The 15,710-nt window shown below is 44.2% G+C and overlaps 1 protein-coding gene across 3 annotated transcripts in view; it reads right to left on the bottom strand.

The window, feature by feature from the left end:
* Positions 1–10,601: 10,601 nt before the first annotated feature.
* The window catches only part of NAV2 (neuron navigator 2), a 354,629-nt gene continuing 349,520 nt past the window's right edge, over positions 10,602–15,710 (bottom strand). For all 3 annotated transcript variants that reach the window (XM_065404227.1, XM_065404228.1, XM_065404229.1), the window contains 2 exons: positions 11,957–12,160; positions 10,602–10,727 (listed from right to left, as the gene is read on the bottom strand). In XM_065404227.1, coding sequence (XP_065260299.1) covers positions 10,602–10,727; positions 11,957–12,160 — 330 coding nt within the window. The remainder of the gene's footprint in view (positions 10,728–11,956; positions 12,161–15,710) is intronic.

The raw sequence follows: 15,710 nt of genomic DNA, 5'->3' as shown, positions 1-15,710 counted from the left end.
GGTTCTCCCTAAGGCCAGCATTGTGTGGCATCAGGATCAGAAATGGGTGAATAATGGATTTTTTTTTTTTTTTTTTTTTGGTTTGCTGCCGATTCTGAAAATTCCAAAAAAAAGTTTTGTTTCACGTTGAGCTGAAACCAATTTTATTTTGATTTCCAGTGAATCAATACATTGAAAACATTCTGGGTTGTTTTGGCTAGACTCAAAAAAATTTTTATTGGATTTTGGGGTATTTTGACAAAAAACAAAGCAGGAATGCAGTCACAAAATGGCAGGGGATTACTCCCTTAATCCCACTCATTAGGGCACTCATGGGGATGTGGGAGACCCTGTTCAATTCTCCCCTCTGCTTGATGTGGGGAAGAGATTTGAACATACGTCTCCTACATTATAGAAGAGCCGTTGCCACTAGGCTATGTGATAGTCTGCTACGGAGCTTTCCCAGGCCTGCTCTACACTAGAACGTTAAGTCGACTAGTTTTGCATGTGTCTGCGTCTAAACTTGTCTGCTGCCAACGTAAGCACGACTTCATTGATGCAATTACAGCACCTCCCCGAATGATACAAGCCAAAATTGACCTACTTCCAGCATTGTAGTGTTAGTGTAGACAATGCATTACCTTTGTCAACCTTATCAGGCATCCAGCAGCTAGCCCGCAACAGTGGTCACTCTGGTCACAATTTTTAACTTCACTATTTTGGGGCGGCACTGATAGCAGACACCTGACACTCCGCCCCTCCCCATGCCTTAAAAAACACAGCATGATTGTGAAATGCCTTTTCCTGGTTGCCCACTTTGGTGAGCACACATATTAACCCACATTTGTGCACTTCCATCCCTGCTGGCTCAGTGCGGACAGAGAGCTACACCTGATGTGCTCGTGCCTGTAGCAGAGGCCTAGAGCTCCTCGGCCTGGACAGGTGGGCGGGCGTGAGGAGGAGAGACTGTACAAGCACAGCTAAGGAGCAGCCAAAGGAATAGAGCCAGCTAAGTGCAGATTGTGCATGGGGATGGCCTGGGGCACAATAGGGGTGAGAATCAATGGCAAGTGAAAGTGAGGCAGATCATAAGGTGAGGAAGGGCAGTAACTAATCTGGGGCTGCCCAGCAGACCTGCTGCTTCTACATGTGGGGTGGGCAAACCTTTCGGCCTGAGGGCCACATTGGGGAATAGAAATTGTATGGAGGGCCATGAATGCTCACAAAATTAGGGTTGGAGTGTGGGCTCTGGGGTGGGGCTGGGGATGGGGATGAGGAGTCTCGGGTGTAGGAGAGTGCTTTGGGCTAGGACCGAAGGGTTTGGAGGGCAGGAGTGGGATCAGGGCTGGGGCAGGGGTGCGAGAAGGGGTTCAGGTTCTGGCTGGGGGTGCGGGCACTGGTGTCGGGCTGGGGATGAGAGGTTTGGGGTGCAGGAGGGTGCTCCGGTCTGGGATCGAGGAGTTTAGAGAGCGGGAGGGGGAATCAGGGCAGGGGCAGGGGGTTGGGGCATGGGTTCAAGGCTCAGGGATGTGGTCCCTGACCCAGCACCTCCCCCCCACCCCGGAACAGTGTCGAGACAAGTGGTGCAGACCCGACCCTGCGCCTGGGCCAGAGCGGGGCCGCACTACGCGGCTCAGCCCCTGACCCAGCGCTTGGTGCGGCTCAGGTGCCAGCTTAAAATGACCCGTGGGCCATAGTTTGCCCACCCTTGTTCTACAATGACCAGGGGCGGCTCTAGGAACCAGCAAAGCAAGCACGTGCTTGGGGCAGCCCATTTGCAGGGGCGGCAGGGATCCAGCATGGGAGCTGAGAACCAAGAGGGGGCCCTGGGAGCTGCAGTTCCTTGGTTAGCTCCCTGCCTATAGAGCCAGCCCTGGAGCAGGGAAAGAACTACATTTCCCAGCATTCCTTTGGCCACTACCAACAGGAAAGAGGGGGAGGGATTGAGGAAGCTGAGACCTCATGCTGCAGCCTGCAGTGAATGGAGAGCTGCACTGTGAGTAGGGATTCCATATTTTAACATTCAAAAAATAGGACACTCCACGGGGAGGGAGGGTAGCCCCACCCTGCCACCATCCACTCCCTCCGACTGCCCCCCACAGAAACCCCAACCCATCCAACCCCGCTGCTCCCTGTCCCCTGATCACCCCCTCCTGGGACCCCTGCCCCAACTGCCCCCCAGGACCCCACCCCCTATCTAAGCCCCACTGGTCCTTGTCTCCAACTTTCCCCTTCCTGAGACCCCCCCCCAACTTCCCCCCTAGGATCCCACCCCCAACCTGTCCCCTGACAAACCCCTGGGACTCCCATGCCTATCCAACTGCTGCCTGTCCCCTAACTGCCCCCCCAAATCCCTGACCCATTTAACCCCCCCTTCTCCCTGCCCCTGACTGCCCCCCCGAACCTCCGCCCCATCCAACCCCCCCTGCTCCCTGTCCCTTGACTGCCCCCCCTGCCCCGGAACCTCCTAGCCCTTCTCCAACCCCCCAGCCCCCTTACCGTGCCACTTAGACCAGCGTGTCTGGCTTCGTGCAGCGCCAGACACGCTGCTGCATACATGCTGCTGTGCTCCCCTGCGGAGCCACAGCCCCCTCCCCCCCCCCCGCACCTGCCTTCCAGATTTGAACACCTCAAAATTCAGGACTGCTCAAGCTCAGTTTGGGCAGCTGTTACTTCATTTCTCCCAAACCAAATATAATGATCCACTGTAACTTGCTGTAGAAAAAGTAGGATAAAACTGAGCAAGAAATGCTTCCCAGTGGTTATTAGGACTGGAATTGCTATTTTCAACAGCCATTGCCTTTTGTTTGTTTGTTTGTTTGTTTAAAAGGAAGACAGTGATATTGCATTGGCAAATTCCCCATAGAAAGAAAGAGTGGAACAAAAGAATAATAAAGGCACCTCAACTTTTCCTCATTTATGTAGGACAGTCTTATAATATGCATCCAGATATCCTCCAATCACACACACTGAAAATTGTTCCACTTTACTGCAGTTCTGTAACCATATGGGAACCAATCCTGTCTGTGTTTTGTGCACATCTAAAATTCCTGCTGAATGACCTGCCATGGGAGCGAGTTACCAGTGACCCAGGGCTGCGGCAGAAGGAGGGTGCAGGTGTGGGGGGTGAGCCCAGGGCTGGGGCGGCAGGAGGTGTGTGTGTGTGGGGGGGGAGAGCCCAGGGCTGGGGCGGCAGGGGGGTGCGGGTGAGGGGGGTGAGAACCCAGGGCTGGGGAGGCAGGGGGGTGCAGGTCAGGGGGGTGAGAGCCCAGGGCTGGGGAGGCAGGGGGGTGCGGGTCAGAGCCCAGGGCTGGGGAGGCAGGGGGGTGCGGGTGGTGGGGGAGAGCCCAGGGCTGGGGCGGCAGGGGGTGCGGCGAGGAGCCCAGGGCTGGGACGGGGGGCAGCCAAAATTTTTTTTGCTTGGGGCGGCAAAAAACCTAGAGCTGGCCCTGACAATGACCTGCATGCCACACTTGGCAGGGACTCCACCAGCACCCTCGATGTGACTGGGGACACTTTGTGTGAGCTAGGTGTGGAAACCCCTGCAGTGCTCAGTAAGGGGGGGGGGGGGGGAGAGAGACATAAATCATAGGGCAAGCCAGGAGCTATTTCAAACTCTGCCAGAATCAAGCCAATCCCACCAGTTTCACAGAGATGAGCCTGCTGATGAAGAAAAGGGCATGCAGGTAAGTGTATGGATGCATTATTTCTTAGGAGCATGTTTGTTTCCCTTTTCAGTGCCCTGTGTCCCTTTCCCTGCCCTTCTTCCCTATTTAAAAATTGCCCCCCTCCCATCTGTACCAGTTAGAGAATAAAAGCAGCAACTTTTGATTCTTCAATTTACTTTGTAAACCAGCTCTGGGCATACAATTCAACGCTTTGGAATGCATAGCAATCAACTACTACATGGGCAAAAATAAATTCAAACAGCTGAGTGTAGCAGTCCAAATTACGTCGTCTACGTCAGCTCACTGCCCTGGGCTCCGACAGAGGTAGAAGAAAGAGGTAGAGGTGGCATTTGCTTTGCCTTCCTTTGGCTCGTTGGGTGGGGAGGCAGGGGACATAAATCTCCCTATGTGGTGTTTAGCTTCTTGACCACCCACAATGAGGCTTTCATGGAGATACTGTGCCATCCCCTCCTGAACGTTTCTAGGGATGGCACCATCATTTCTTCCCCCACCATAGGACCCATTCCCATACCACTCTTTGAAGGGTTTCACTGGTACCAGTGCAGTAAGCAGGCTGGCAGCCCTATGGTGGCTTCGGGATGCCAGTAGCAGCTGTGTTCTCTGGGCATTTGCCACCCTTAGACTTGAGATATCGGCCAAAATCACTGCTGGCTGTGAAAATATTGGCACCATGCACTGCACTTTCCCTGTACTCATACCCAGGGCTGCCCAGCATATAAAACTCCCATGCAATAGTCCTGACTCAGCGTATCTTGAGCTGCAGAGTGGTGCTGTAATGAGAGGCTAAAATGACAGCATTTTTTATTAAAGATCATGATGGGACTAATGTAAGGCAGGTTTGAGCCTTATCATCACTCCCTTTCTGTTGTGACTGTAAATCTAACACTAGCTGTTGCTCTGCTCAGCAGCCTCTGGCATGGTGGCCTTGAGCGGTGACCCCTTTGCATCTGCTGAATGCCTTACATGGACTAGATGAAGAAAGAAGCGGCCCAAGGAGGACATGTTCTCTGAGCTCCACCAGTCTTCTACAGCTCCTGATCACAAACACAGGGACTGGAGGTGCTGAAGGGTTAGAGCAGGGCGAAGGACTAGGCATGGAGTGAGTGGCTGCTGGAGAAGAGGCAAAGGGACAGCAAAGTGCATTATGGCTTTGCTCAGGCAACGAGCAAAAGGCCAAAGACCCTGTCCACAACAGCCTTCCCATTCCATGGAAAACTCCATGGTCACTGCTCCCTATACTCCCCAGCATAACAGGTGGCATCATGGCATGAATCCTACTACTCCACGCCAGGGGAGAACAAGAACGATGGTTACACCTACACCACTGACCTGTGATAGCTGCAGGCTCAGCCAGCTTGCACAGTGCACTACTTGTTGTTAAACATGAATGAACTGTTGTAATGTGTTTTACTTTTTAATTTGTAAGCATGTATGTTTATTGTTGTAATTGGTTTGTGTAAGAATGGGGCACACTATTACAGTGCTGCTAAAAAAATTTGTAACTTGTTTATTTGCACGTTACCTTTGTTTCCTGTTTGTTTGCACACAAAGTTTTAGTTTTTGAAACTCAGTGTATACTCATTAGTTTGAACCAAGCAGCCAAGCCAAATTACAAAAGTCATATCAGGCCTCATCACCCACCCATATTTAAGGTCTATACACATGAAGGCACACAAGTTCCCAAAAGTACTACACTACTCAAGCTTACAGTTAAAATGGTCTTTTAAGGCCTCCCTTACAGCTCCACGGTTGACTTTTCTAATAGCCTTTGTGTCTGACTGTTCGAAGTCAGCAGCCAGCTGGCCCACCTCACCCCTCCACTCTGCTGGTAGCCTTTCCCCCTTCACCTCCCAGGTATTCTGGAGTACACTACATGCAGCAATACTAATAGGAATGTTTGCCTTGTTGAGAGCCAAGTAGTAATTAAACATCACTGGTGAGCTCTGAGATTACCAATGGGACATTCATCAGGGAGCTTGCACCTACTCAGCTGGGAATTGAATCTTTCCTGGGCTCTGTCAGGGTGGCCAGTGTACGGTTTCATGAGCTAGGGGAACAAAGTTCCTCCAGAATCACTATAATCATTTCAACATCACCAGTGTGAATGCCGTGGTCGGGGAAAGATGGGGTGGTGCCAGAGTAAGGATGTTTGCCCCATCTAGCCTCACCCCAGTTCGGGAACCTCATTGCTTCAAATCCAGCTACTACTTCCTGCAGAGCAGGATACACTTGATGGCCTTGCACACTTGGATGCCCATGGCCCCCACTGTGGATTTTTCCAATTCTGAACAGATTCCCCACTGGTCAATAGCAATGTGCCTGTGCAAGGTTCCATAGTATGCTTACCACTCGCTTTTACGCTGCCAATGCTGCTCTAATGCTGGTGTCTCTGCACTGGAGGGCTGGGGCGAGCTCGGCACACAGATGCAGGAATGTGGGCTTTTGCATCCAAAAGTTCTGCAACCAATGCTTGTCATCCCAAACCTGCATTACGATGCCACCCAACAATCTGCACTCATTTCTCAGGCCCAGAAGCTCCTATTCACCATGTGGAGTTGCTGTGTGAAGGCCAGCAACCACCTGACACTTTTATTCACTGTGTCCATCATCCATTCATCATCCGTGAGAAGCTCATCTTCCTCCTTGCACACTTGATTGTAGTTGTACATGCTGAAGTTTCAAAAAGTGGCATGTAGGAATTTTAAAAGTGGTGTGAAAATTATGGGACGGAAAAAGTGAGATTGTGGGATTTGACCCCTTTCCCAGCAATTTCTGGGTGACTTGCTGGTGTCCCTCAGTGCACTGTGAAAATGTCCCATGAAGCGTAGCGCTGGATGGTGATGTGAGGTACACTGGTATACCTACCGTATTTTCTATTGACACAACCAGCTGTGGTGAGGACACGCAGTGCTGACACAAGCACCCATGTGCCTGAGCAATATAAAAAAATTGGCAGCTCTAAGCTGATGTAACTTATGTTGACCAAACTATAGCACAGACACAGCTTCAGTCTTTCCTGTTCAATTTTTTATAAATAAAATCAATGGAGCAGGGACTTGAACCTCTTACATCCTAGAGTGGCCTAACCACCATTCTATAGAGCTATTTTCTTGCTAGGTCCCTGGCACAGTGAATAGTCCTTGGGCCATGGTATAGTTCTCCTGGCAAATTTCCCCATGTAGACAAGCCCTTATGAAGCTTGTCATGTTACTATACTCCGATAAATGGACTAAAAACTATTTCCACTGCCTTGTTCTTTGGACACAGGGTCTTCAGTCTAGAGGGCTGTCAAGCCAGCATTCTTTCACAAGCACTAAAAATAAATGTATTTTAAAGAACTAAAAAGCCCAAACGCCAGTATACTAAACAGATACACTTGATCAACATGGCACAAAATTGCAGCAAAACCACAAATCTGAATAAATAAGTATCAATTTTATTGAATCATGAATAATTTAAGACTGGTACAATCATCAGCTTTATTTTCCATGACACTGGGGGCGGGGGCCATGATCTCAAATGGACCATTTGCAAATTCCAATCCTAAATGACAACTGAAAATTAAATAGGGAGGGGAACAGATGGCAAACATCATATCGTACACAAAATACTCAATTCCTAGTTTTCTCTTTAAAAATGGCTACAAAAAATTCATCAAAATGCAGCACTTTTAATCAAATATTTACATTTCTATGTTACAGTGAAAAAATGTACATCTTATAGAACATATTTCATAAACTGTTCCACTGGAAACAACTAGATCAAAACAGCAACCTTCCATTTAATATCCACAAAGACTTTTTTTTTTGTTTTTTTGTTTTTCTTGAAAGAATTGCCACATTTAGACAAGATTCAATACACATAATATCGAAGTTAAGCATCAACAATGAAATAGTTTTTTCTTCCAAAATGTACAAAAAAAAAAGCTAGCCAAACCCACCCTCAACTAAAACTGTCTCCATGTTTCAGTTATGGCCTGTACAATTCTTGGCAGTTCTGAAGGAAAAGAAATGGTTTAAGCTTCCAATTTATAACTCAACATGAATGTTGCATAGAATCTTGGTTTTTTTTTGTTTTTGTTTTTTAAAAAAACAAGCCAACTTTGTAGAAAAAAAGGCAAAAAAATTGGAAGCATTTTGGACAAAGCCTTAAAATGAGAACAAATTCATTAAAAACAAAGTTTACTAAGCTATACTGAAATCAGGGTGAAGATAAGAAATGTGCATAACAGGTAACCCTGCTTCCCGAAGTTTCAGAAAGGACACTGAGTTTTGTGAAGATTAAAATGACTAACCTACTCAAAGTCGCCTCTTTTACAGTACCCCAAATTTTTGTCAATCAGAGAGGAGCAGATAGATAGAAACCCTTTCCTGCATCTGAACACAGGATTAAAAACAAAAAATAATCTGACAATTTCAAATGTATTTGTAGGGTTCAGTTAAAAGTTTGCTGAGAAATGCAGTGATGTTAAGTCAGCTTAGGCTCTATCCTGCAAACAGAGCCACCCAGGCACAAGGGTCTACTTGCATGGATTCAGTCTCAGGTTCAGGTATTCAGTTTCTACCCAGATTCACCGTAGTAGCAGGTAAAGTCAGTGCTGGGAAGCAGAATTGTCAGATTGCTGAGAAATGAATCACTCTAACATCAGCACGCGCTGCATATGATTCCATATGAGTGTAGCCCATTTTACAGTAAGAAGATCTGGTTTAATAAGGTTGATTGAGTAACACTTTGCCTTCCATTTAAATATGATATAATCTAAATTAGAGTTCAGCAAGGTTAAAGCAGTGACACCAGCTCAGGGGATTTTCCCCTCCCCGTCATTAAAATATTTTACTTATTCTTTTACAATTTCTTTTTTTAAAAAGATCATCAAAACTTGAAAGCTGTAATGGGAGCCGATTCACGACCAGCTCTCATTGGATAAAGACAAAAAAGTAACTACAGTCAAATCACAGATAGTAGAAAGTCATGAGGGATAATAAAATTATCCATTCAAACTGAGTCACAGAAGCATGAACTTGTGTCTGTTACATTATTTTAAATCCAGAAGGATTAACAAGCTCTTAAAAAAAAGTGTTTGTAATAAGTTTTCTACCTGTACACTGAAAAAACAGCAATCGCTTTTTTGTAGTTTAGTAGCGATAGCATTTTTCATCATAGAAAAGCTTTTTTTTTTTTCCTTGCATTGAATAAACAGTTATCCAATGAACTATTAGCTGCAGATTGATATGAACCTGAAAGGTTATCTCATTTCCCTCCTTTTGTTACCGTCACATTTAAACAAAATCTAATATTTCACACAAACAATATTCACAGCAATTTGTTATTATATTCCAAGAGATGACTTGTTTAGCCCTGTTTGTTTACTTACATAAAACCCCATAATATACAGCACTAATGTAATTAATACAATTAGTACAAAATAAGTAAGGCATCACTTTAAAATTCAGCACCGAAATATAGCTGGAAAGGCTTATACAGATCAATGTTGAGGACTGCGGTTCTTGCTGAGTACAGCCTGAGACAGCTGATGTGTGGTGGCTTTATTGAAAGTATTTGCTCCCAAGGAAAGGAAAGTGCAATTCTTTGTGAGGTGTTCTTGCTCCCCAACAGAAGTACAAGCCTTAATACTGAAACTGTATTGTGTGCGTGTGGAGAGGAGGAGGAGAAACAGAGAATCAGGTTCACAGCTCAGCCATAACCCATGAGCAACTTTTAAACTTTAAAGAGATAGTACCCCGCCTTTTTAGGACCTGGTTAAGACAGCTTCGATGAACCGCCAAAATACTACTTTCTGCTATTTAAAAACCAAACAAGACTAAATGATGTTACCAGAGTAGCAGTGGACTGCCTGCAGAGCTGAGCTTTAATGAACCCCTTTTGCAGTTGTAATGGTCAGAGAGAGAAATCCCTGACAAAAAAGTCTTAGAAAACAGCTATAAAATTCTAATACAAATGGTAAAAACTGAAGGCCTGACTATACCCTAATTGGGTGAAATTCACCCCCTATCCATAGGGCGAACAGAGAACCTATGCACCTATGAAGTTCCACTTAAGCTATGGCATTTAAATGGGGCATAGGCCCTCTTCAGAGGAGTGAATTTTGCTCACTTACACCAGTGTAAATCAGGAGTAGCTTTACTACAGTCAATGGAGGTTTACTGGTGTAAGTAAGAGGAGAATCAAGCCCTGAATATCAAAGGGGTACTTGGTCTTTAAAATTCTGTAGGATGGTTGGTTACACAGTGTTTGAAAAAAACCTGATTTGTTTAGACTGTACATATATTTCTATTTATATATCTGTAAATCTCTATAAACACATGGTGAAATAGAGGAAAGCAAGCCAAGGTCTCAGACTGGCAAGGAGAGCAGCTTTTTTTTATTTTAATATTTATTTTAAATTTCCCTGTCTTGCAGCTTTGCCTTTTATGGACCATTATTACCAAGGCAAGCGACATATTATAGCACCAGAACTATCCGCAGCTGAGGTTAGTCTGCAAAACTGATTAGTAGAAATCCAGCCCTCACCCAAATGTGTTTGGTCAGAAGCAACATAGGCAATAAACATCCCTCCCCTCTCCTTCTGGACAGTACATGGCACAATGCTGTTTGTTTCATAGCTGTGAAGTGTTTTGTTTTTTTTAAATGTCTTCAGTATCTTAGGCATGAGGGCTTACAGTAACTAAACAGAACAAAACAAAGACATAGTGCAGTTCTTATAATTGTAAAAAGAAAAACAGTACAAAAGTTGTTTGGGTTACCTGCACCCACATTCAAGACTGACTCAAATAAAGTGTCTTGTTCTTGCAGCTCTAATACTGAGACATCTGCCCAGTCCAGTAACAAGTTATCTTCATTAGTTTGTGATAAAGATTCTTGTAAAGTAGGAGAGGGACAGTGGGAAACCGCCTGTTTTCTGTCTGCTGAAGATCACAACGTCGACTCCAAGGATGAGTCAAGGATGTCATCATGATGGCTGTTGCTGTTGGAGTCACTGTCATAACTCTGGGGGCTCGAATAGTTGGCTGCCTCTTGCAGTCTCATTAGCATGTTCATCTAAGAAAGCGCGGAAAAAGGTTAAGGGTTATTTGTTGTCTGCTGAGACAAAAGAATCTTAATACTATATAACAGTCATATTTGCACTCACATCACTCATGTGAAACCAGTGCAAGAGAGAGGGGAAAATTGGGATATTTCTTTCTGAGACTCTCAAACTGGATACCAAATGTAAAGCAATTCTCACAGCACTCCGTGAGATAGGCAGTTGTTATTACACCCCTCCTATGAGAGAGTGAAACTGAAATGCAGAGCAGTTAAATGACTTGCTCTAGGTCACACACAGAGTCAGTGGAAGAGCTATAAAGATTCCACAGCTCCTTATTCCCAGCCACTTGCACTAACCAGTGTTAATATATATTAACTAGAATTCTGTATTTCTAGAAACAGGTCAGAAAAAGAGATCTATTAAATTAGACAACGGATAATAACATCTCTGTGAATGTGTGCATAACATAGTGGAAATGTAAGGTGATTCTTCAATATACCCAACTTATTTTGGAGATGTACATGATTCCGAACAATAGTTTAAGAGTAACAAGCAATTATTGCAATAACTGTTTTCACCAGGAAGAAAGCTGCATGAACTAGTGTTACCATCAGGCTCATATTAAAATGTGCATTAGCAAGCAAATCCAAAGCTTAAACTATTGTATATATTGTGTACAATGTTTAAAATCTTGGTTTCCATACACTTGCATGCTACTTGCTGATTAATAAATTAGACACCAATTATGTAAGCCTGAACCAGAAAAATCGCTCAATATCATAGTGACACGGCTATCCTGTGATCTTGGCCGGGTAGGTTAGGTCAAGAATTTCCACGACATTATACTAATGTGTTCTATTAAATCATGTATTTGCATACTTTATATATACACACAAACACCAGAAATATGCAAAAGGCATCTAGTTTATTGTGCAAAGCTTTACATGAGGTGGACAAAGTTTCCTTCATATTCTTATAGCCATTTTAGATACACTCACAACTAGGAGATCTGAGTATTCTCCTTCATTGTATCTGGCAGAATTACACCTGACACACTGGTCTCCTGTGGCAGTGCATTCCACAGGCTGACTGTACTCTGTGGCAAGAAATATTTCCTTGTAATTCTAAAACATTTAACACTCTTAGCTTGTCACTTACTCTTTCATTCCTATTTGTTTTTCCCCCCTAGAAAGTACAGTATATCCTAATTAGCTCGGGAGCTTTAGATGAGAGAACTCACCAAAGGATCTCCTTCAGCGTCACTCGGGGGAACTTGTTTGCTAGTTGAACCTTCCCGTGGCATTGAGTACCCATCAAATCCAACATCTTCAGGCCGCAGTTGCAGCAACGGAGGCCACTCGTGGTGCTGTGGGGTGGCTGCCCAGGGATACGTGTCCATTACCCATTTGGCTGGATCCTCCCAGGGAGCTCTCCTTCCATACAACTAGAAAACAAGAGCAAATGCATCTCTTAACATAGGTCTGTAATATAATGGGAACTACTACTTTAGTCCATGCTTGTCTCATCAAAGTGAACTCTTGTGTCATGGTTCTCCCAGTGTGGAAAACACTCTGAATGAAGGCTGGCCAAACAGGGTGTGACTTTCATCCTTATTACTCTGACTGTGAAGTTCTAGCTATGTAATGGTAACTGACTCAGAGGAGGCTGAGCATTTCCTTTGAGACCACAAACCCTCTTAATCTGCCACCAACTGGGGAGAAAGAGAACCTGAGAACAAACAACCTTGCTTCAGAAGTTGAGTGCACCACCTCTCTGTTCCTATTTCTTTTGGACTAAATAAACAAAATACAAATCACTAGTGTACACATCCTGTCTGCAGTAGAATACCAAATATTTGCTTTCAAAGTCACCAAGAAGTTGCAGTAGGTTGTTAGAACATATAAGTGTAGCTGCTCGATGCTTTTAATCAGAAACTATGGGGATGAATGCCAAAGAAATACTTTTTGAAGTCAATGGACTTTTGGACTTTCTCTGTGCTCACACTAGTGAGAGTGCCAGCAGAATCTGGCTCCGTATGATCAGCCTCGAAACACACACACCTCCAGAAAGGTGTTTTGATTTGAACATTATGGTCAGGAAAACACAGCCAGTGCTGCTGAGCTAGATCATTTGTTTTATTTTTAAATAAACGCTCTTTGATCTATTCAGATCACTTAGTTTTCATTAGATGAAAACTCACTATTGAGCCACATGGGTTGCAAAAGCAGATGCCAAATGAAAAGAGATCTTCCAGTTTACACTTCTGCTATAGGGTGACTGCCCTTCAGGAACTGGATTTCAGTAGCTGCTCTTTGTTACTTGAGCTCAAAGGATTCAGACTTCCCCTTTACGGTGTACAGTGATGAGTGAAGCAATAAGACACAGTAGGAGGTCATGGTTGTATTATGAGAACAGCTGAATGCCTTTAATCCACGGGGTATAACTCAGTGTTAACCCTCACCCCAAACCCCTTTACTGACATTAAGAACACTTTTTATGATGAAGGCAAATGTGTTTCTACACACGGAAATGGTTGATGTTGGTATTTTAGAAAGCTGAAAAGCAACTGAGCTGTGAGATTCTCAGATTAATCCCAATGCTCTCATTTTAGATTATTCTCCAGACATCTGAACAAAGCCTCAACCCAAGAATGTTTACAATACAGAATGCAAAAGCCAGCCTCAAAAAGGATATTTAGCCATGAACCCATCCTCCCTTACGCTCTTAGAAAGCTCAATTGAAGCCAAATTCCTGAAGTCCTGGCTCCTCACCCTCAGTCAGCATTCTGTCTCTCAGAATCTATCCCCACCCAACACTGACTTTTTAGATGTATTTTTCCAGAAAATAATTACAGTCTTGAACAGACTTCCTCACAACCAACCAAGACATAAATAAAATAAAATATCGTTTTGAGATTAATTTGTTGATTTTCATATCATAGTCTGAAAAGTAGCAATGATCAACAACCCCCATATATTAAGCACTAATAGGTGGAACTGGAGAGGAATAAATGAGGAAAGAGACAGAGAGACTAATACACCAGTTCCACACACTAACTTCAGTGCAGTTACTCCCGATTTATATTGGGATAAGTGAGGAGAAAAATCAAGACCACAGATTTTCCATTCATTTCTGGACAAACAGACTCCTCTGACAATTTTGGAAACTAAAGCTTTAAAAATATCTGAATGAGACAGCCACTTCATAACGGTCACGAAAGCTGTTCAGTGACTAAACAGCTCCTATGAAGAGGAAGTACTTTTCCTTTAGCAGAAGTGGTGGGGATAAAGGGATTTGCCAACTCTTTCAGAGCTCAAGAACAGCTCAGTTTCCTCCAACTTCCACCCACTTATCTATCATTGAGGCTGCTATCCTTATTGGCCAAGTAGGGCTCGTTAGGGCAAACTCTGAAGCCTATCAGTGCTATTTCTTATATTGGCTATTACTGTCGATGGCACTGGGAGCAATAGACAACTACTCCCCTCCTAGTCCAGCATGCTGTCTCCAGAACAATCCAAAAAGAATGGTTCCAACCAGTGGCCTCGTTAGAGAATCAAATCTAGTTCTCTTGGATGGCGATGGGGAGTGTCAGCACCAAATATGCACCAAGACAATAGTGTTTGAATGCTATTAGCTACGCGGAAGAAACAGCACAATGATTAAAATGATCTTCCAATGAAACAAATGTGCTACTGAGATTAATGTACTTAAAGGGAACATCATCATCTGGGAAATGTTTTCTCAAATTTTTGCTCCTGTTTGTGATAGTGAATTAGATCAGGAAGATTAATAGCCAAAGGTCCAGTTCTGTTACTGATCCTGCAGACTGAAGACACATCACAAAAATGGAGTAAGGCACTACTCAGTCTGAGTAAGGGTGGCAGAATGGTGCCCTGAATACATACAGAAAGAAACAAACTCCAGAGCAACATCACATAAGAGGAGACTTTGTTACAAAGGCTACGGCTTCACTACAGGGGGGGGTCGATTTAAGATACGCAAATTCAGCTACGCGAATAGCGTAGCTGAATTCGACGTATCACAGCCGACTTACCCCGCTGTAAGGACGGTGGCAAAATCGACCTCCGCGGCTTCCTGTCGACGGCTCTTACTCCCACCTTCGCTGGTGGAGTAAGAGCGTCGATTTGGGGATCGATTGTCGCGTCCCAACGGGACGCGATAAATCGATACCCGAGAGGTCGATTTCTACCCGCCGATTCAGGCGGGTAGTGTAGACCTAGCCAAAGATACATATATAGCAAACAGACTAATTCCTTCTTGGAAGATTCTGATCCCATCAAATTATATGAGCCAAGTGGTTTATTCCACTGGAGCCACCAAGGAGTTTAAAGTTTATGTGCAATGGTGGTGTATATAAATATAGATTTTTATATATATGGCAGCAAAGTGCAGATTAAGAAATTATGCAATGATTAATTGCTTTAAATGTTAACATTTATTCCATTCTGAAATTATGTCCAAGCGATCAAATGTGTTGGCACAGTTGTCCAGTAGGTGGAGCCAGTCAGTCTTAAACCCATCTTTCCCTTCTCAAAAAGAAAATATTCTTCATAATCATTTAGTTAGGTTTCAATGTAAGTTGTGGTAAACTGGGTCTACTATTTAAATCTGTTTCCCCAACGTATGGAGCATTCATCACAGCTGCTAAGCTGCTAAGAAGTGGAGAGATTTGTAAACTCTACATAAGGCTCCTGGGTATTGAAAAAGACAAATGTTTCCATTAATTCCTGACTCCTGACTCCAAACCCCCTGCTCTAGCCATAGATATGCTGGCTCCCATAAAAGGTAAAAGTGCCAGTACTATCCCAGCTTTCTAAAACTGCTGGAGAACCTGAATTTTTAATCAAATGCTAAGTGCAGGCAGTTCAATAACTCTGCTAAAATTTGAGTTAATGAAGGTTTATTTACAGACCCCGGAGGCACTGCAAAGAAATTCAATCAATATTTCATCACCTGCACTGAGAAAAAAATAG

The sequence above is a fragment of the Emys orbicularis genome, chromosome 4 (genome assembly GCF_028017835.1).
Source record: "Emys orbicularis isolate rEmyOrb1 chromosome 4, rEmyOrb1.hap1, whole genome shotgun sequence".
Lineage (NCBI taxonomy): Eukaryota > Metazoa > Chordata > Testudines > Emydidae > Emys > Emys orbicularis.
This window is presented reverse-complemented; position numbering and strand designations above follow the sequence as displayed.